This window comes from Brachyistius frenatus, unplaced genomic scaffold (assembly GCF_029030835.1).
Source record: "Brachyistius frenatus isolate BFR_SWC_R1_liver_20210118 unplaced genomic scaffold, ASM2903083v1 Contig_1, whole genome shotgun sequence".
NCBI lineage: Eukaryota > Metazoa > Chordata > Actinopteri > Embiotocidae > Brachyistius > Brachyistius frenatus.
Genome location: NW_027210600.1, coordinates 3,623,495 through 3,646,912, shown reverse-complemented (window position 1 = coordinate 3,646,912; position 23,418 = coordinate 3,623,495). Strand labels below are relative to the sequence as shown.

General features: G+C 39.6%; 1 protein-coding gene across 1 annotated transcript in view; it reads right to left on the bottom strand.

The window, feature by feature from the left end:
• Positions 1-19,771, bottom strand: part of lsamp (limbic system associated membrane protein) — a 437,479-nt gene extending 417,708 nt beyond the window's left edge. Inside the window, exon 1 of the mRNA XM_069703201.1 lies at positions 19,594-19,771. Coding sequence (XP_069559302.1) covers positions 19,594-19,657 — 64 coding nt within the window. The 5' untranslated portion in view covers positions 19,658-19,771. The remainder of the gene's footprint in view (positions 1-19,593) is intronic.
• Positions 19,772-23,418: the final 3,647 nt, after the last annotated feature.

Sequence of the window (23,418 nt, the reverse complement as noted above, 5' to 3'; positions counted from 1 at the left end):
GGGAACAGGAACAGGACTGACAGAGAGCAGACGGAAGACGGACGGGGAGCAGACGGAAGACGGACGGGTGGCTAACAAAAATGCACCGACAACCAGAGTTGTGCAGGGGCAGGTTACATATAGTCTGGGGAGGTGATCAGGGAGATGCAGCACACCTGCAGGTGGTGATCAGGGGTGAGTGGCTGCATCTGCTGGGACTGGTGAGTGGCGTGGCCACGGGAGGTGAGTGGCGTGGCCACAGACAAAGACAGGGGACACAGGAGGAGAGGTGATCGGGGGCAAAACGGAGGACAAAACTGAACTCCTGACATTCCTTTTTGAAAATGAAATACAGAGAGGAACAAATACCCAGAGACCTACTGTCCCTTTCTGCTATCCACCTAAAAATGAAAGGGTCAACCGAGGTCATGTAAGATGAGCCGTCAAGAGGCAGAGCAAAAGGCAATTTTCTATGATTTGACCTTGAAAAATAAGTACATTGGAACTGAAATGTGGTCTTAATGATCAGCAGCATTACTGAGAAAAATAAAAGAATATTAGCACCTAAAGCTCCTTTCACAGTGAGCATGACATTTTTGACCTCACTGCACTGCAAAACACCCACTGATGCTGCTGTACCCTTCTTCCTTTGCAAAATCAATTTTCAATTTTAATATTACATTCTGGGTGTTTAAATGCCTTGACAAACCAAAGTAATTGGATTGTAATTTGCACTGAATGAAACAAAGAAATGCGGCTGTCAAAACAATTATACACAACAAATACCTACACAGGGAGAATGAAGCTAAGCAAAAAGTTGAGTTTCTGCATCAGGACAACAATGGTCTTTGACAATATCCATAACAAATGCAAATGCAGGTCCTCTATATTTGTACCAGGCAATATTTACGGTTTGATCATAATGTCATAATGGACCCATTAACCAGTTATGTAGACACTACCAGATAAGCACCGGAACGGCTCTGTAGTCGGCTGCACAGACCACCACGAATGGCTACATTGGCCAACCAGTTTCAGAGGACAGAAGAGGAAACCTACACGTGTTTTAACTTACTTTTTGACTGCTTTACCCATGTAGGTCAGAACAACGCAAAAATGTTTTGCCCAAGAGGGACATCAATAGTCCCTAGCAAAACTACACTCAACTTTTGGCATTAAATCAATGTTGACTCTCTGGTTTCCAATTACACCACATAACTAACATTTATCCATCACGGCAGGGAATATATATTTCACTATGAGTAATTATATACTAGTCAATATCATTACGCAGGTTGGAAAATACAACAACCGCAGCCAAAACTGTGGCAGTGGGCTTTTGCTTTTTGATCAACTTTCATTGGCTGCTGGTCTAAAGATAAGATGGCTTAAGGGAGTTGAAGGAGCTGGGCTCAACTTCTGGAGGGGTTTCCATCCACCCACAGTGCATCACACATATTCTACAACTGAACATCACCGGGAAACAAATTATAATACATGGTATATATTTTGTTTTTATTATATATATATTTATTTATTTATATATGTATATATATGAGCAACAAACAGCCAATTTCAACCCTCAGGGCTACTTGCTAGAGAAACAATACCAAGATGAATCACACATGATTGGTCAGTCAGCTATGCAAATGCTGATAAACAGAGGACACAGTCAAGATAAAGAGGTGTTGGGAGCTTTGTTGCTGTGAGGCTGCACTAACTGGATCAAGATGTTTGATATTTATTTATTCTGCTAATTTAGCTTCCGTATTTCCTAAGGCCCATGTGAGGGGAATGATGTAAAGATGTGTGTATGTGTATACAGAAGATGTGTGTATGATCACTGGACTGTTTGTGTAATGACCTTAATAAAGTTTTCATTGCAGCTTGAGGAGAGCGATGTTCGAGTGAAGTGAACAGGTAAGTGTCAGGCTGTGGACTGACTGCTAATATTATTATTACTGTATATTTCCTAACTGTCACACGCAGGCATTAGACAGCTGAACCCCTCATGACTGAAAGTGTGTGAGAGACGATTGACAGCTTGGAGGCTGCAGGAACGGACAGAAGAACCTCAGGTTGTGGACTGCCAGCTTTTTATAGAAGCTGTCAAAGAAGACGCCTCATCAATCATCTGAGCTCTACTTTAACGTGTCACTACCCATAAACAATAGCGACTGGTTATCCACTGTCACAGTGAACAGCAGCAACATGGCTGTCATTCATCTCATGTTGAAACATTGCTGTGTTCATGATGTAATACTGTAAACCCATTACTGTGAAACAACAGCATTTCCGGAGTAGCAGTGATACATCATATGAAGCAGCTCTGACTACCGCTGATAAACCCTAATGTTGCACTGACAATTTTCATAGCACATTATATAAACTGTGATGAATGTGACATTGCTAACAAATGCTTGAGTGTTTGGTTTGGTTCAGAGTAACAACACATCATGAGTGCTTTATTCAAGTAAAACTGGTTAATGGAGCCGATCACTCAGTCAAGTCCACGTTAATTATGTCTTCAATCTAAACAATGTCTAATTAGCGCCTTCTCTGTTGATCATTCAAGACCAACCAATTTGTTGTTCACTAAGGTGTTCAATTATTTGATGTAAATTATTGTTCACCTTATGTGAAGAAAATAAATGAATCACTGTCAGAGAAACATGTTAAAGGAGGCTGAACCATTAGAAGAACAAAAGGTTACACAATTGTGTTTGACTGATGAAGTTCTGCTCTCTGGGAGTCTCCTGAATGATTCAGAGCTGCATCTGAGAGACGCTCACTGCCAATAAGTCTCCACTGGAGACTTCAGGAGAGAACAGAGGGCATGCATATCATTGAGATATGACACACATGATGCACACAACAAAAGATGCCACTGCAACTATGATTAATGATCATTTGAAGAGGGTTTTAAGGGAAACTAAAACCAAAAGCATCAATGAACTGCCAATATATTGGGACTGTGTTTTGTTCTGTTCTGAAATTACACACGCACACAAATGTGTGCACATACACACACACACACACACACACACACACACACACACACACAACAACAACAACAACAAAACACGAAGATAGCCATGTCTGGCAGGGTGCCATTAAAATCCTCCTGCAGGTGCTGCTACACTTGAATTGTGGAGCAGATGTTTTACACACACACACACACACACACACAAACATAAGGCAGTGCTGATAAGCACCTGAGTAAACTGTTATAATTATGACACTGATCTCGTAGTGTTTTTAAATTAATGGAATATAATAATTCAATATTGTCACAGCAAGCTGTCATAACACGCATCTCATTTTAACAATGGCTCACTTTGGTCCTGTTCAAACACACACTTCCACTGCAATGCGAGTAATGCTGCGAAGATACTTGAGACCAAAGAGCCCTCTACAACAGGATAGACTGGGTATAGATCTTCAACAGACATTTTATCCAAAGTGATAAAGTTTCCCAATGTAGCACCCAGAAAAGTAAGAACTGTCAACAAGGACAACAAACAAACAAAAACAAAAACATAAACTTCCACAAGAGTGTGGAAAGTAGTTCAAACAAGGTGACAGCAGCAGTGGATAAATGTAACATAAGTGGCATAATTAATATGTCTAACAGTGGATGTACAAAGTTTAAAAATTAGTCTTCAGATATTTCCTCCAGAGCATGGCATACAACCGTGTCTCTGTGGAGACTATGAGACTGTGTTAAATAATGTTTCATTAAATATAAATGAGTCTAAGCTGTTGCTATTTCTACAGACATTTGGTTTCATTATCTTTTATTGTCTATTAGTCTTGACAATAACAAGCATCAGGGCTTTATCTCTTGAGGAAGATTAGTGTGGGGATAACCAAGACAGTGGGGTGTAGTGTCCAGTGTAACGTTGACGCATCAACAACCGGAACTCAGTCTCTTCAGCAGATTTGACATTTCAGAAGGTAAACTGCTGGTCGACATTCTCCTCCACTTCAGCTGTATCTGTGTGTCACCATTGCAACAGGAAACAACTACAACAATCTCAGAGCTAACAACCTATACGCTGAAAATGACACGTTTTGATGAAGATGTGGATCATGCAATAAGGCAGGCCTGCTTGGTTTCCTTTTGGTCTTAAGTGGGAATTAAGAGATTTTAAAGCCATAGTGTGCCTACCCATGAGCAAATGTTTCACTAAAAAAAGTTCCACTACGATACTATTTTGCTGGGCTTCATGCTGCCCAAGACAATTATGCTTGGTTTCAAGAAATACAACCGATCCAAAGCATTGTTTTTCACCAAATAGCAATGATATATGGGTGCAGGCAGAACATTCTCCTGCACTGGCACAGTATGGTCCAAATAGGTCCAGCAATGAGAGACTAAGTAAACACGCATATATATCAGAGTTATGGCCTTTAGCCTTACATTTTTCTTTGTCAGTCAAGAGGTTGATCAATTCTTCTAAATATTTCTAATATTAGCATACCTTTGAACAATGCCAGAGAACTGGAGTACAAAAACCACATATTTCGTGGTTGGCTGTTTTCTCTCAATTCATATGATATCATATTACTATGCTTCCCAACAGTAAAACCAGGCCACATTTTGTTCTTCCCACAGTTTGTCGAGTGTCAGTGCTGTGAAAAAAAAAAACTAGAGGCAGAAAGCTAGACTGCAGAGACAAACAAGTCAAAACAAAACCAACAAAAGCAATAAATCTTATCTCAGACGAAAGGCAGCCTTTCTGTCCCGAACAAAGTGTATGCCATCAAACACAGAGCCCCACCAAGAGGATTAGAGAGACTGTGTACCATTGCTGTACATCAGCCTGCCTTGACTGTCTAATTATGTAGCAATCAGTGGCTCCCTAATCTAATTCTGAAGCATCTTTCCTACTGGAGTGCATTAGGAGGTATTTGTGGCGGCGGCTGGTGGTGACGCATGACCCGACAAAGAAAGAAGATGCATTGGGAAGGGAGAGATGCCTGGTTTCACAAAGATACACTAATAGACTGCACTGATGTCAAAATGCATCTGTTGCTCAAATCTGTGTCGTTCTAAACTGTCCTAAGTAGGACTTATCTGCTATGAATTCTGGGTAAACAATTGTATATTTCAAACTAATCATAAATATATGGCGGACTGTGCCACTGCTTCAAACCACACAGCTCTGTTCACTCCAGCCGAAAACGTGGGCAGTAATCTGTGTAAATCCCACCATTGGCAGGAGCTTCAAAGATGTTCAAAGAGATGGAATGCAAAGAAAAGCATTTAAAACAAATTACAACTAAACTGAAAGGCGACGACAAAGAAAAGCTTGGGGACACCACAAAAAATGTTGCTGAAGATCTACAGTACAGTACAGTACTACAAGAAGATCAACTATAGAAATATTTATACGCTTGCCTCCCTTACCCAGACATTCACACTCCAGTGGCCACAGAGCCACCATGCAAGGTGCTCGCCTGCCATTGGGGACAACTTTGGGTCGACACCAGGGCAAGACACAGGAGGAATCGAGGACTGAACCACCGACCCTGCGATTAGTGGGTCTACCATCAGAGCCACAGCAAACTCGCATGACAGGAAAGAGCAGTTTTGTGGGTTAAGAGTGATACATCTCAGAGTATTGCTACTAACATCAGCCTACCGACCTGGCAGGGAGATAGAGGCACATGACAGCTAAGGGAAGATGGGTAATGTCAGGCAGTAGATATATTTTTATGGTTGCATTTAGTTTGTCAACGGTGAAAAAAAAAGAAGAGCTTTTTGGTAGTCTTTTTGGTATACTACTGTTAGCATGAGTCATGGATTGTTACCATGACAACACAGGGCATCGTTCAAATTTAGTATGGGTGTAGCGAAGCCAAATTCAAGACAGTGTTTATTTCCGTGAACGTGCTTAGTTTGCATTAGACTAATCTAGTAGTGAAATTTAGACACCTTCTAAGTAGGGTTGGGTATCTTTCAAAAATGTCCATACCCATTTGAATACCTTGACTTCCATACCGGCTCCTACCTGATACTTTTTTCAATACCAATTTTATGAAATGGGTTTAAACAAGACAAAAAATACACTACACGTTGCAGTAAAACACTAACACTAGTCCTAAACATCTTTGTGAAACATGTCCCAGAGCTCCATCTTGGTGTTTCCATGGTGTGTGATCTGCAGGAGAGGCAGCCACTGTGTCAATACAATACATGTGGTGTATGGCTGAAGGAGGGAGTAGATAAACTAGGATTTTATCATTTTCACACACATCAGCACATTCTGAAACTTAAATTGAGGTAAGTTGCAGACCTCTTCGTCTTCACAGTGTTAAACTGTATCACTCAGACCAATTCAAAGTACCTGACAACAACGAACAGATTATAGGGCTACATATGACGCACTCCTCTCGCTGAGCTGTGGGCTGTGGATATAAATGATGGAGGTCAGTTCTCAGGGATCCAACTCGCCACAAAAAAACCTGTCTTTAACAACAGTACTGTAAAGACAAATGATAGAGGTGGTCTCTGTATGGCTGAATGGGGAATCTTATCTGATGCAAACAGATTCAGTGCAGGATAAATTTCACTCTTACCTGACAAAGAGAAGAATAGAGGAGTGCAGATTGTAAATACAGACACATTTCATGCATTTCCCACAATGATACACCTAATATATAATTTTTTTTTTTTTTGTCAGCTATGAAATACATTGAATATTTTCACTTTACATTTTGCTGAATGGTGCATTTAAGGTGTCCCAAGAGAAAACACAGTGAGGTAACATTTCTACAATTTGCTGATCTGTATAAAAATATATTTAATGCACACTGCTGTGAATTTATGCCTCTGTTTGAATTTACAGTTCTACTGCAATATATATTTACTGCTACAAACACAGTGAGAGATGTCTAAGCTCTCAGAGGAGGCTTTTTCTACAGCAGCTACAGATGTTAAAACCACAGGAGGAATGAAAATCTGACAAACTCATTTTCTGCCAAAAGAAGACAATTATTCCTTCCTCAAATTTGTTCTTAACAAATGAGACCCGTAAGGCAAAATCAGACAAGTGTTACTCCTCCCAGCTGAACCCATGGGTGCATTGGATTTGATAACTACTTAGCATTGTGTGCTATGGTAGTGACTCCTCGTCAAACCCGTTGCATCACAGGGAAGATGCAGAGAAGAAGTGACAAAACCCAATGAACTCAAACACACCACACTTCAGTGAATTTTACAGCAGACACTGATGAGACTGTATTCCCATTTTAGAATGACGACGGTCATAAATATTCAAAACTCACATTTCAATGTTAAGATTTTAGCGACATCTGTAACGTGTTAACAAGGTGTTAAATTATTTAATGTTTCATTTATGCAAAAATATGTAACATATATTGTTAGATTTAGAAATCTGTTTGGCCAAATATGTGTTTAACAGTGTTGTGGTTTATTAATCTCAAACTTCTGAAAACATTTAAGTTACACCATTTCAGGACACAGCAGTTTATGATTGAGCCATGTCACTAAAGGACATGGGTGAAGAGGTACGAGAGACATATTTTAATTGTTAGGGAAACCCCTGATGAGTGAGGACAGAATGATGCAAAATAAGATGTAGTTTGGCCAAATTAAGATCATCACATATCCTCACCCCCTCAAGTCATATTGCACAAAGTCATTACCAACCTCTGTGGGGTGGTACAACTCATTTCTGATAAACAATTTCAAAGAAAGTGCCTTTTTGATTGATGAAAAGAGTGGATCCACCCTGTGCAAAGTCTAATTGAAAATCACCAGTGTAAAATAATATATATTCATTAAGTGTTGATTAAACAATAAGCCTCATGTATGAGAAGGAGTGTTTCCTGAATTACTGCCCCTGGTTAGTTGTATGCGCAAAACCACTTGATTAAGGTTAATAAAATATCATGGTTTGGGTTGAAATGATGACTTGAAATGTTGTAGGTCAAAGTTACAATGCCATTAAAGTTATGCAAGCATTGTTATCAAAGCAACAGTAAACATAGTTTAACAAAAACTGTCCCGACGTGGTTGGAAATGGGAGGTGAACACCTAACCTAACTTGGAAAAATTCACATTATATAGACTTCATCTGAAATGTATCTTTTCTTGCATTGTTGTTATTTATACGATCACTGGAGGTCGCTTAACTTTAAATTAGAAATGGAAATTCCAAGCAAAAACATATTCACCCTCGACCACCGCCCGCCTGACTGCCTAACTGCACATACAGAAAAAGAGAAGGAGGAACTCACTTGCACAGTTAACTCTGGCTCAAAAAATGCTATCTGACTTATAAAACCCTTGCCTTGGATAAAGCTGAAGGGAAGCATGTATTTAGCTTCATCTTTGAGATGAATGCCGTTGCTTGTGCTTGCACGCCCGACAACCAACTAAATCCATCTGGCTATTGATTATTTATCAGTGGACTGTGTTAGACTGATGATCTGCTAATTTAACTTGTGGAGTTTGCCCTGCATCTCAATAGTTTGCACATTCATACTGCTGTCATGTTTGGTCATTAAAATTAAAAAAAAAAAAAAAAAAAAAAAAAAAAAGTTATATTAGTAGCAGACTATATCTGTGAATAACACCGTCATTGACTCCAAACAGTGATCAGTAGCCTCCCTGTGTTGACTGAGATTTCCACCTATAAATTTAAACCGTTAAACCTTCTATTATCACCACTGAATAACTCCAAATTATATGTCTGAAGATTTCAAAATGTAAATACCGACTGAATGAGAAAATGATGAAATAATGGAACTGCAGTAAGATGATTTGACAATTTGGCAAAACCACTAACATCACCAGTGGTGGAAATTACTGTTATTAAAGACTGATGAACTCAAAACTATTGTCACTAGCACCTGTAGCATCATTCTAATCTGAACTAAAATTAATTCTGAGCAAATCCAAAATGAATAAAAACTTTTAAAAACAACAAAAACAAATCCGGTAAATTATCCATGCATATTCTAAAGCAGATCAGGACATCAGGGGGAGGAAATGTGCATCAAAAAATAAGTTTGACAGCAGAGGTATGAAGCTGAGGAATGACACATATTTGGTTTCCATAAAATCCTCCCTGAGGCTTGCTCATGTCTCCAAACTCCTCTGCAGCATTTCAAACTCCTGGCTTTGGGAGAAAATGAACACTGTGTCTGTCTGCTATCCATCTTCATCCAACCTTTTCTCCCTCGTGTCATTTCATTCCTCTACTTCCATACGTGGGATGTTAGGCCCTCCAGCCAAAAAGCCCAAGAGAGAACAAGCCCTCTTTACGTCAGACAAAGACATTGTTGTCTGGGGGTAGATGAAGCTTCTCATAAAGCTGTTAGCCACAACTGAGTGGTTGGATAAATCAAATATAAATATGTTTAACATCAGAGACTCACAGTCTGGTACAAACCGAATGCATCACAGAATAGGTCTGATGCTATGTTCAGAGGCTGGGATGGAAATCACAGGAGAACCTCTCACCAAGCCTAAACACACAGTCTAGAGCAAATTAGTCAGGGAGAATTACTCAACTGACAGCAGGTAAAAACAGGTTAAACCTAAGATGATTTGCTTTAGGGTCCTTGGTACACATAATATTAAAATGGCAAATGGTACATTTATAAAAGGTATGGGGATTACATGAGGGGACAATCATGAAAGAGGTTTGGATTGTGGCTGGCTGATTGAAAGGACAATCAGCGTGTCAGGTGTGGTGTTATACAGTTCAGCAAAAACAGAGTAGGGAATATGAAGTGACAAAGGAGATGATAGAGGGTGGGTGGGTCACATGCTGGTCCACACTTTAAGACATTATATGGGAATGATTTGCAAAAAATACAGTACCGCTTTAGTAACTAAACCCAGAATTTGAGCCAAATCATTTCTGGATCTATAATGGCAATATACGTAATATACTGTAAGGTAATCTGTTGTCCTGCATATAACACTGGCAAATATGACGGGCCTGTCATCATGGCCAGTCCAATTTCAATTATATTTTTTTTCTTGATTATGTTTTCTAAGATAAAGCTTCCTTTTTATTTTTAATGTCAATCAACACAACACATATCAACATCTGTGCCAGTAAACACATTCTGTTTTCAGCTCAGGATGAATTGACATTTTTCCATTATTTCTACAGTATTTTGTACTGAAAGTGTTATTAAACTAGAATCATTGCCTCGTGGTTGTATTCCTCCATTATCCACTCAAGTAGCCGTTTCCAGCCATAGCTGTCCAAACTCACGTGATATATGTAGTAAAGACTCTGAAGGAATTGTTAATGTATTAACATGCTTTGCTAAAGAAGTGGATTGCAAAAGCTGATCCAACAGTAGTTAGTGGATGCTTCATAGACATCTTCGATCCTGACAATACAGAAATTCCACCACAGTTTTTAAATGGGAACCTAAGATGAGTGGCATCGATTCAGCATGTGACGTAAATGAAGTTGACCTCTTGTTGTTATCATTTAACAATCTTATCCGTTTAGATATGTATGTTAAATGTTGTCATTATATAAATTACCGAGTTCCAGCCAAATAATGTGTTTTATGGGGTCCCAGTATCCTTTGAACACCAAACTGTAAATATTTCATCATTGAGGCAAAGTGAACATTTGTGCCAAATTTAAAGCAATTCCATTAAGCTGTTCCTGAGATATCACCCTCAAGAGCATGGGTCAATGTGAGATGACAATAAACTTGACCTTTGACCCCCACTATCTAATTCATATCCTTGAATCCAACTGAATATTTGTCATACATTTGAAAAAAAAAAAAAACTCAAGCCATTCCGGAGATATCACATTCACAATGGGAAATGGATGTGATGTCACAGTGACCTTGACCTTTGACTACCAACTTGAATCATTTGTCATTGAGGCATAGTGAATACTAAAATCTGTTCTGAAACACACAAGGACCTGCACAAATGTAGACACACTTCTCAAGTTAATATCATGACACTTGTGCCTCTAGAGATGCATTGTTGTATATAACAACTTTGAATCCAAACAGAGCCACAGCCCAGCCTACGCAGGTACACACAATGGCTCATTCATGGTTTAACTTGATGTCTTTTACATAATGTAATGAGACGGACACCTTGTCAGGGAACTCACTGAACCGATAGTGGGAGGCAGGACACATTAAACATGGAAGAAAAAAAAAGAAGAAAAACATTTAGGTTTTGCTTAGTTTAGTTTAGTTTATTTATTATTATTTATCTTATTTTATTGTATAGAATGTGCATTTTTTATGCTGCTGTAACACAATAATTTCCCTATGTGGGATTAATAAAGTATCTATCTATCTATCTATCTATCTATCTATCTATCTATCTATCTATCTATCTATCTATCTATCTATCTATCTATCTATCTATCTATCTATCTATCTATCTATCTATCTATCTATCTATCTATCTATCTATCTATATACTAGTCCATATTAAAATTGATTAGTTTAAGGAGGACATAATTTTTTTTTTTTTTTTTTTTTTTTTAATCTATAACCGATTATGTGGAAAAATTGTAAATTGTGATAGTCCAACCTGTTTTTTTTTTTTTTTTTTAACCCAGGGCATCAAACACTGCCATTTTGTCAAGGCTATTGGCAAAAGAAAGATAAGCACAAGGTGCCCTTTGGCTTCAGCACAGCAACCATCCAGGTCGAAGAATGAAGTCATGTGACGGAGCAGCGCGGGAGATTCATGGTAGATGGATGGAACAAACACAGGATTCGAACATACTTGTATTTGAATAAAATTACCGGTTTTAACCCAAATAATTAGCTTTTCCAAATCCTAACCAAGTAGTTTTGGTTCCTAAACCTAATCAAATTGCAACTATGTCAAAATTAAACCAAACAATGATCTTTTCCTTAACCTAACCGCATCATTTGGTGCCTTAACCTGAAGTCAGCTTGTGCCAATCTCAGAGAACCCAGTGGGTTTTGACCAAATGACGTATTTGACACTTGTTTTGCACTTATTCTCTCAAGTGGGAAATCATCAATTAGTGATTAGTAAATTAATTTAGGAAAAATCCTCCCACATTGATACAAACCAATTTCTAATAAAGTTGGGACCCTGTGTACAATTTAAATAAAACCAAATGTTATGATTTGCAAACCATGTAAACCCATATTTAATTGAAAACAGAACAACATATAAAATATTAAAACTGAGACATTTTATAGTTTTATGAAGAAGAGATGCTCATATTGAATTCCGTGGCAGCAACACATCTCAAAAAAGTTGTGACAGGAACATCTTTACCACTGTGATTACCCCCCCCCTTTTTTTTTTCTTTTTTTTTAACAACAACACTGTAAACGTTTGAGAACTGAGAAGACCAGTTGCCGGAGTTTTGAAAGTGATATATTGTCCCATTATTGCCTGAAATAGGATTGCAGCTTCTAAACAGTTCAGGACCTTCTTTGTCGTATTTTCCGTTGATGATGTGCCAAATGTTTTCAATGGGTGACAGGTCTGCACTGCAGGCAGGCCAGTTTAGCACTTCTACTACGGAGCCATGCTGTTGCAATATGTGCAGAATGTAGTTTTGCTGTAATAAGCAAGGCCTTCCCTGGAAATTCAAAATAAGCTAATATTTTCCATAATAAGCCAACAACAACAGTTTCAACAATTGATATGTTGTCTTTGGTATATATCAATTAAATATGGATTTACATGATTTGCAAATCATCCCATTCGATTTTGATTTTGATTTTTACACAGCATCGAAACGCCTTTGGAAACCGGGCTGTGTATTGCACTCAGCTTCAGTCAAACTTTGACTGCATTACTTTCACTGCTCTGCGATCTTACATAAAACTGTCGGTGAGTGTGTGTGTGGTGTGCTTGTTCCTCAGTGTGCTGGTTGTTGCTTGTGCAGACAGACATCATTAAGGTGCTTGACAGCATCAATCTGAACTGATGGGGCACCCATAGCGGATGTAGGAGGGCTATAAAAGACATCTCAAACGACACACATACTGCCTTTCGCTCTTCTCTGACAGTCTATGATCCCGTCGTCTCTGCTGACAGACAGCCTGACTCAAGCATTTTCTCCTTCACCCGCTCCATCCGCAAAGAATTCACTACTCTGGCAGTGCTGTTCAAATATTGGCTGAAAGCTAACTCTGCTCTCAAGAGACTCCGCAAATGTGTGTGTGTGTGTGTGTGTGTGTCCTCTAACTCTGGCCTGACTGCGGTCCTGCAGATCCAGACAGAGCCACGGTAAAATCTCTGTCCGCCCACCCAGTACCACCAGCAGTGCACTCCAAACAAAATCGAATTTGGCGTGTCTGCACAGACAATTGCAAGTTAAACTAATCACGGCAGTTGGCTTTGATCACTACAGCATGTGCACAGTGTCCAGCAGAATTTGCAACAGACTTGTTCGCAAACATGGGATCAACTCATGTCCAGCTCTGACCATTTTTAAAAAAAAAAAAATTCTCGCCACTGCAACTCCTGAGCTCCATAATCTGCTGTGGGGCATCATTAAATTAACAAACCTGCAGATATTACATTCACCAGAATTTATAATTACGACAGATTCTATTTCACTTGAATAATACTGTTAGCATCGGCCCTTAAATCCCCTTTGTAAACATCTTAATCCACTCATCATCCCCCCAAAAAAGTGACATAATCATTCAAAGGATGCATGACCCTATAACAGAGGTGCTCTTCTCAACTGGATTACCTGTCTGAATGAAGAATTAACAGCAAGTGAATATGTGGATGTGTTTTAATGGGTAAACACTTAAGCCAAGGAAAAAGCTTAAATCTTGTAATCCTATAATGCCGTCTAGTCTCACCTCTGATTTGTATTGACTCCTCAGTACAGACACAAACATCCAGAAATGTATTGGTTCAATGCTACAGAGAAACACTGTCAGTACTGATGTTTGCTGACAAAGAAACAGTGTCAATAAATGAAATGTTATATTGTGCTTAGGTGAAGTTATTTTATATTTTGTTGTTGTTATTGTTTCTTTTTTGTTGTTGTTTTTGAACAATCATTGTCTCTGTTCTCTTGTCTCTGTCCAGTGTATTTTGATAATGGAATAAAGGGAAATAAAAGGAATATCTCTCCGTTTTGAAACTCACAACCATAAGATACATCAATCTTAATCATTTCTGTCACTGTAGTTGTTTTGCCTTTGTGCTACATGATAGCTTAGTTTTATATTGCCAGACCCTGGAGAAGCTGCAGTAGACATCATGATCTGTGCTACATTAGCAGTTAATATGTCAATTACAAGCAGCAGGTACTCGTAAGAAGCACCCTGCATGCAATCACAGCTGAATAGAGGATGCCACTCTGTTGTCAGTCTTACTGTCACGTACAGAAGGAGGATTCGTTTATGCACAGTCTATTTACACAGCAAGTTATTCACCACAGCCTGGTTCTGTTTCATGCTTGATTGTTTCGGTTTCATGCATAAATGTGACAGTAGAATAAAGCAGGGGGCGACATTATGGTTATTAAACAGCCACAATTTGACCGTATTGAAATGGGACACACACAAGAAAGGAATAGAATAAAAGGAATTCATGAATAGGTTAATTTCTTCCACATTATGCTCTTTCTTTGATGAGTAATGGGAAGCAGAACCAACATTAATATTGTTGTAGGTATCAATAAAGCCCGAAGCACATCCCTATGTGAGTAAAAACTGCTGCTTAAATCCTAAACCTTTCAGTACTGACCCTCTGTTCAGAAACAATGTACAAACTACAGATACAGAAGGGTTAAACTGTGTCTATTGTGTAAATGAATTGGCAAAAATATCGAAATCCATTAAGGTTAAATCTTGAATTCTGCCTACGAGATGTGATTTAAAAAAAAGTTCAGAGACAGTTCCTGTTTTCTTTGACATGCGTGGGGTTGTGCACTGTGATTTCGTGCCTCAGGGTCAGACTGTCAAAGCTGACTTCTACTGTGAGATCCTGAGGCATCTGGGGGAAAACATTAGGCGCAGATGACCTGATCTGTGGCACGATGGCACTTTGGTTCTCAAACGGTCACAGAAAGATTCTCGCCCACAGCAACACAACCTTCCACTAGCCGGATTTGGCTCCCCGTGACTTCTTTCTGTCCCCCAAAATGATGTTTAAGCTGAAGAGTCGTCATTTTGACACTGTGGAGGAGATCCAGCGCAGATGGTGCCTGACAAACTTACAGAATGGGACTTTCAGGGAACGTTCCAAGCATGGCAGGCGTGCCGGGAGCGCTGTATCGCTGCACAAGGAGACGACTTTGAAAGGGATAGCATTCACATTTAAATACTGTAACTGTTCATCCCCGTGTGAGAACTCTTGAGCTTTGAACGTAAAAAAAATAACATCTTGAGTTGACATTTCCCCATCTAAAAGAGCTTTAATATCCATCATCCTGGACCACAGATGACAAACAGCAGATCCAAAATTATTATATATAACCAATGTAAGAATACTGTACAGCAGAACATAATATTTTGAATGAGCTCACACTGGTGTGGTATTAAGTAATCTGCAGTTTATAGCTTAGTTCCGTAGTGTGCACCATATTTAAAGTTTAACTCATGTTTCACTATAAATAGCCCATTTATCTAATCAAATAAATACCAGTATCATAAATTATGCATCGTGTGAGCTTCTCCACACAGAGCTGCAGTCATTCATAATTACACATTACATCAATAAGTACGTATTAGAATACGTATATGCTGCTTCAGGGCATTGTGAATTGTCATTAAAGAAATGCTTAAACAACATAAGGCAACAAAAACAGCAATTGTGCACATGATTACCCACCACACATAAATTGTCCACGTTAAACCTCTGGGGTACTGGTATTGTTTCCATTATACAGTTGCCTTAAATCGCTTGCCATATTGGAGAGGGGGGGGGGGGGTATGAATTCAGTTAGGGCTGCAGCATTATAAACACCATCTCGATTCATACCTCTAGACAATCGTATATCTAAATGGCAATGATTCTGATGCATTTTCATCTGGGACATCATCTGCATGACAACACACACTTCTATGTTCTCCCTCAATTAATGACAACACAGCATTACACCACATGAGAGTAGGTGGTCCAACATCAGGTTCCTTTCCTTCTGTAGCAGGTAAATGAAGGTATTAAACATTTATATTAAAAAAAAAATTAAAAAAAAAAAAATTCTCAATTCTATGCAAGAAAATCATTATACTCTTTTTTTTTAATCCAGAATCACACAGCCCTAACTGCAGTAATGTTGGGTAAAAGTAGGTAATATGTAATATTAGAAAATAGGTAAAACAAATCCAAGATAATTTAAATGTCGGAGATTTAGTTCATTTTTTCAACACAGAATAAAGAAAAAAAAAACAAGGTGGTTGATTTTGTTAAACTTCTAGTTCAAGGACTCAAAAGCATTGGATTGATTTTGTCGTTTTTCATGATTTGTTATGCTGGTGAAATGATGCCTCTTTACCACAGACTTTAGTGGAAAAGCATACACCCCCAGGCAACCACAGAAACACCCTATATACCGAATTATTGCCACTCTTTCTACCAAATGATGTCTGTTTGCAGCCAAATTACAACAGACCTGATCAGCAATGCCAAGAGCGAGATAACCTTATTATTTTTTTTTTAATGAGAGCTGACAAAAGAGGTCTCAATATGTGGGAGAAGAGTGAGCTCACTTGCCTCTTGAAATCAAAGAAATTTGTTTCAGCCAGTAAGAGAGACGATAACAGACAGCCGAACAGCCTGAAACCTGTGGACGCAAAGAATTTATCTGAAAACCACCACCAGAGTCCGAGGAGTCTCCAGCTTCAATGACAGATACATTTCTCTCACTCAAAATCAGCCATGAAGTCCTCTGACGCCAAAGAAAACACATCCTCTGTTTGCATGATTCTGTTGTCAGGGATTCTCAGCTCACCGAGGCCAGAGCGCCAACCACCAAAAGATGTCAGAACCACTGAGGCGCAACTTTTACAGCACATTATCTGGTAAGACCTGCAGCCGAGGGGAGGAAGATGAGGATGTAAAAACCAGCAAACATGAAGAAATAAGACTGACAAGCATGTCCCACTATTGTAGTACAAATACATGCTGATGCATTGACAAGGGAAGTAATAAGCTGATGCTATTTCTGGTCACAACCTTGGCAGTGATTGTATGACAAAACAAAGGAGATGACTGTTTTATTCAAATGTCCTTTCATAAAATATGATCCGTTTCCAAGGCTCGTTAAAGCTCTTTGAAAGCTCGTTTCTTGTGTCGTGTTGATATGAGGGAGTAATAAATGAGTTTTTAAGGCCTCTTACTTTATTAAACACAACCACTTACAGACCCCCTGCAGTACTGTGTTTGAAGAGACACAAATGTTTTGTATTTGCATAAAGGGAGCTTGTATTTATTTATTTATTTGCTCAATTGAGTGAAGAAAATAAATGGGGGAACCAAACCCAGCGGTAGTGATGATTTATAATTCAGCTGGCCTTGTTAGCGGGAGACAGAGTAGGTTGAATAGTGATCCACCTTCATGATTAAAAAGTAACGGTTAACAGAAGTTAACTACTTAAGAAAGAAGATGAGCTGATTACATTATTAAAGGGTAAATATTCACATTAAATGCCAAGTTTGCATTTGCTGCACGCGACTTTGTTATTGGCCACCATTTAAAACGGGTTTATCTAATTCCCTAGTTCATCATTTTCACTTTGAAAAGCAGCAAACAGGGTCGACGTTTAGATCAATTGAAGTCAGAGCAGATGACAAGTTGAAAGAAGCTCCACAGTGAGAGGGGCACCGCTGTTCTCCTCAGAGGCAACAACGGCTCAGCCAGCACTTAATGATTTTACCAGCTGTCATGTGGACACAGCACTGGAAAAATGATTGCAGGATATACGTAAACAAAGAAAAAAATGATGGCTTCAAATCACAAGAGATACGAGATAATGGAGGACAGAGTAATAGAAGAAACAGGGGCAGTCACGAGGTCATAAGTAGGTGGAGTGGGAGACGGAGAGAGAAGGTCATGAGTGAAGTAATGAGAGAAAAGTTCCAAGCGGACTGAATATACAAATCTTAACGATGAACCTGGATTTTTTTTTTTGCCCAACAATCCTTGCAAGTGACTAGCTGGAAAACACAATTGGACCAAAGTATGAAGTCTGGCCGAGTCCATAATCAAATTTAATAACAATATCATTACATTACATTTGGCTGACGCTTTCATCCAAAGCGACTTACAACACACCGATGGTACACCATCGGGAGCAATTATTTTACGGTTCAGTGTCTTGCTCAAGGACACTTAGGCATGTGGACAGGAGGAGCTGGGATCGGGCCACCAGCCTTCCAATTAGTGTGCAACCCACTCTACCAACTGAGCTACAGCCTCCCTTATCATAGTTTTTCTAGAAGTATGTCCAGGCGTTTCAAAAAATAAATGCCATTTGGAGACATAACAAGTGGCATGCTGGAAAATGTCATTCATATAAAAGAGACCGCATCAAACTATATACAACAAGACATACGCAAATCATGAAGTTTGTACAGTGACGAGTCATTATTGGAGTATAGTTTATCTGACTTGAATTCAAAATGAACAGAGCTCATCTCTGTTGTTCACAAAGATAAATCTTGAGTGCCGTATTACTCATTTTCATATTTGGTTGTCGTTTATATTGAAATACAGACAGTCAGAAGCATGTACAAACAGAACTCAAATAACTACGGAGCATTTTTGTCTTGACATGTCAGCCAGCACGTGTCTTGGTTTCAACAGAGCAGAGATTTACCTGCTCTGACTCACTGACTTAACGTGAGCACTCACAGTTAAGTGTTACATGGTGGTTTTTGTTGACTTTTCCTACAGCCATAATCCCTCTTGCTCACGAAATATGGTTTTAACTTCTGTTCCTTTCTTCTTTTATTCTTCGTCCATCCACATTCACCTCACAGACACCTCCACACGTATTGGCTCCTTACCAGCATGAGAGCAGTGGCAAAGATAATATCAACGTAAAAGTGAAAGCAGATGTGTTTAAAGATGCTTCAAGTAGAATTGGAACTACAACTGAGAGACTAATTTACACAGACACTTGCGCACGAACATCTCACGAGAGAAACCAGCCTCCTGAAATAACTCCAACTGTTGAGCTGACAGACCAGCAGCCTTCCACATGTTTCCGCACTACTCCACTATTGTGCTGAGAAGAGCCTCTGGAGCCGTCAGCTGCACCATCAGCCTCCAGTGTCGCTCTCCTCTGTGTCCCACACCGCTACTGTACTTGGAGACCGCCGTCAGCTGAGCGCGGCTCCACTCATCACTAACTTTATTTAGAGCAAACTGTGCTCCACTGGAACAGAAGAAGTCAGAGGCGTCACTGCGAGGACTGCACACCTCACCTCTCTGCCATGTCAGGTGTTTCCTGGAGCAGAAGTCACCTCACATACCTCCGCAACTCGAGTCTGCATCGGACGCACAGACGCACATCAGACACCCCGCTGGAGATGTCATTTCCCCCTCAACTCCGGCTGTTTCCTAATGGGAAACGTCAGGACATGACATGCAAAAGAATGAAACGATCCCTTGCCTTGAAATCCAAAGAGGAAAGCGACGCCGGTGATCCACACGGTGTGTATCCAGAAGTAACGCATGGTGCCCTTTAAGTCGCAGCTCCGCGCTCCTCCAGACGAAGCTCCGTCTCCAGCGGTTAGTTTCCAGAAGAGAAAGCGCTGCAGATGAAGCCGAGCCGAGGATGAACTCCCAGTCTGAACTGTGCAGCTGAACACGAGAGCTGGAGACTCTGACACTGCTTATTCTGCTGCTACTGCTGCTGCTGCTTTCACACGGACATTAGCGACCCCTACCGATGCTCTTACCGACAGATAAAGTGTGTGTGTGTGTGTGTGTGTGTGTGTGTGCGTGCGTGCGTGCGTGTGTGCGCGCGCGCGTGTGTGTGTGTGTGTGTGTGTGTGTGTGTGTGTGTGTGTGTGTGTGTGTGTGTGTGAGGGGAGGGGAGGGGAGGGGGGTTCCTCTCCGTCTGTGTGTGGTCAGTAAAAACTGCATTTCGTGGTTCAGGACTGACAACAGGATTAATTAGGACAAATCCTTCCGATTTCATTCAGCATCATAACCATGCAGCTGTCATGCACTCTTTCTCTAAATCTATTTTCAGGTTACAATGAAAGCTACAAATATAAACCTTGATCATTTATTCTGAGCAGTTTTTCAATGATACTCTATCATTGCACCGCTCTACATTGCAGAAGGAAATATTTTTATTTCTACTACACTACATTTGTATTTAGCAGTTATACTTCCTTTTCAGAGGAATATTTGACACTGGGTAAAATAACAAGCTTTTATATTACAACACGTGGTTTTCAACATTTAGGGCTTCTGACGCTTTACAAAAGGTGTAGTCAGGGTCACATTTCGGATATTTATGAGTTGTTAACAGCTCCAGCAAATTGTGATTTCTCCCATCTAAACTTCTCACATTATTTTTTATTTCAAACATTTTTCAAATAATCAAGATTGGTGGATCAGAATGCTTCTTCTTCTTTCCTCTCCCAGTAACCATCTCAGATTAATCTGCTGTCCCTGAATATGAATCTGGATAAAAAGTAGTTCAAACTAGCTCCACCTGTAGCAGTTACAACACTTACATACTGCTTACAGTATGATTTGTAATCTAATAATGTCTTTTATAATAATATATAAGTCAGAGGGACCCGACTTGGATACTTTGACTACATTTTGCTGCTAACACTTCTGTAATTTTACTTAAGTGGATTTTTTCAATGCTGGAGTTTTACTTGGTGTATTTTCATATTGTTATGCCGGTAGTTTTAGGTAGTAAAGGCTCTGAATACTTCTTCCAACAGTGTAATTAAACATAGCATACGTGCTCATGTGGGATACGTGTGCATTTAGAGCAGTTGCATTGTGTGACTGATACTGGTGCTCACGTTTTCTACTTTTGCTGCTTAATTAAAACATTAAAAAAAATGTTTCTGAGAATAAACAGCTTCTAATGTGACTTAAGGGTCAGCTTAGTACCATATTTAACCATGTGCGAGTTAAAAGTGAAGAGAATCTAGTTGGTCTCACTGAAGAAAGCCCGTTATCTCTGTGCATACAAGTGTGGTGGTTCACGCCGAGAAATCCTGACAGCACATTTATTGCACTTAGTTCTCACAGAGCCACAGACGCCGCTGCTTTCGGGTTTATTAATCACTTATTGCTCACTCAGTTTTATTTTAGTAAAACAATTATATCATAATGAGGACTCCAAATGTGAAGCTTTAGTAATTTAAACATTCACAAACATCATGGATTGCACTTCTTCCTTCTGGTTCACCCATTCACATGGACACGTTCCACTACCCCCACGGGGATTCTCCATTGATGTAATGCATTCCCTCGCCCCTTTACCCTAATTTTAACTAAATGCCTCAACCTCAACCCTTACCCTAACCTTAACCATAAAACCAAGGTTTAGCCCTCAAAAAGCAGTCTGGACCACTAGGGACCTCAATTTATGTTCCCACAGTGACAAATGTCCCCATGGGTTGGTGTGTTTAGAATTTTTGGTCCACACCAGGATATAAAAAAACATGTACACACAGACACGCACCACGCAGATGCCAAATACACCAAATACATGCCATGCAACGTGCTCGCCCGCCATCCAGAGCGACTTTGGGTTCAGCTGTACCACCCGAGCCCCTGCTACCATGTTAATATTAAAGAGACCACCTAACGTAACCATTAAAGAGGGTTGTAAACTTTGATAGATCACCCTGTCTTGTGAAATAACACGAGTTAATGAAGGAAAAGTAGAAACTGATTAAATTGAGTGAGGTGTTTGGTGCTACCTGGATACCGTACCGCTGTGACATAAGTGACTCACAGACTCAAATGACTGCTGCTTTGTAAAGAAGGTAGTGGTTTCTGAATCAGTTTTACATCAAATAACAGGTGGGTATGTGTGAAAAGATATCGTCTATACAGACCGTTCTGATAAGAAAATGTCTACATTTACAGTATTTATAGCACTATTTATAACACAGAATATAAAATACAAATTATCTCACAAGTACAAGAGTCCACATGTTTCTCTACCAGGTACATTCTGAAATCTCACCACATTAAGACCACCTAACTTGGTTTATACATCTTTGCCCTCAAATAGAAAAAAACTTCTGCTTGGAGATGCATTTTTTTATTTGTATTTGTGTGTTGTTTGTGTCCTCAGCTTTTATTCCTTTAAAAAAAAAAAAAAAAGAATGTTTAACTTTTGTGAAGCCTCCACCCACAATAACTCATCACAAGTGAATTGTGTGTTTGGAGAGTTTATTTACTTCCCCCACCTGTTTCCATCACCGTGTTCATTTGTATTTTAGACACAGATGACATAACTACTGTTTTCATTATAACCTGCCAGCAGCAATAGAAAGAAGGCAAAGGTTAGATGGAATCAAAACAACACAATGGAAAATATATTTCAAAGTCAGAGAAGTGAGAGTGTTGACTGTCAGAGACTCATCAAATCTTGTTTCATATACAAACTGCATGCCTTCGTACATTATTCATGACACTTCCATGATATCTGATTTCGCTGTGCGTGTGGACATGTGAGCCAATTGTCTTCACATCCTGAGTCTAAGCCACAGTAGTTAACACCCTGTTATCACAGATTAGCTATCAGCCCTGCTGTGTGTGAAATGTATACACAGTAAGAACACAAACTTTAAAAGAAGGAAGAAATAAAACATAGTTTTTTTTAACTATGGCCCAATGTAAAAAAAGCTGCAAAAATATCTACATCTTTTCACAGATAACTGCTTGTACTGAGTAACTCTATGGCAGATGGTGGAACATTATTTCACATTAATGTCATTGATATCTTTGCAAAATACAAACGTTTCACCAGTGCTGGAAGAGGACATTAACATCACATGATCCAAGAAACGGGGTGAGTGTAGCAGTTAATTTCAACAAATAATTGCAAGACAGTTTCTCCAGCTTTTACATTTGTCCAATCAGAGAAATCAGTGCTGCAGGTAAAGTGATCCTCCTCATCACATTCCAGTCATTAGAGAGAAAAATTCTGATTCATTTCAGAGAGCGCAGTCCACTCATGTCTGATACTGAACGCTAAGGTCAAAGCTCCTGACCTCCAAGTGCCTTGATTCATAATTAATTTCCAGCCCACAGCGTTTCTGTCCTCCAGCAAACCTTTGGATGTCGGAGTGAAAGCCTTGAGCCATGCTGGTGAATTTAGGGCTGCGGTGACTGTGAGGGGAAGATGTGAGGTCACTCCGAGGAGGAAATGTGTAACTGTGTGGGGATGTTGTACTATACGGGAGGCATGAGATCAACTCTCAGGTGATGTGGCATGCTGGAAATG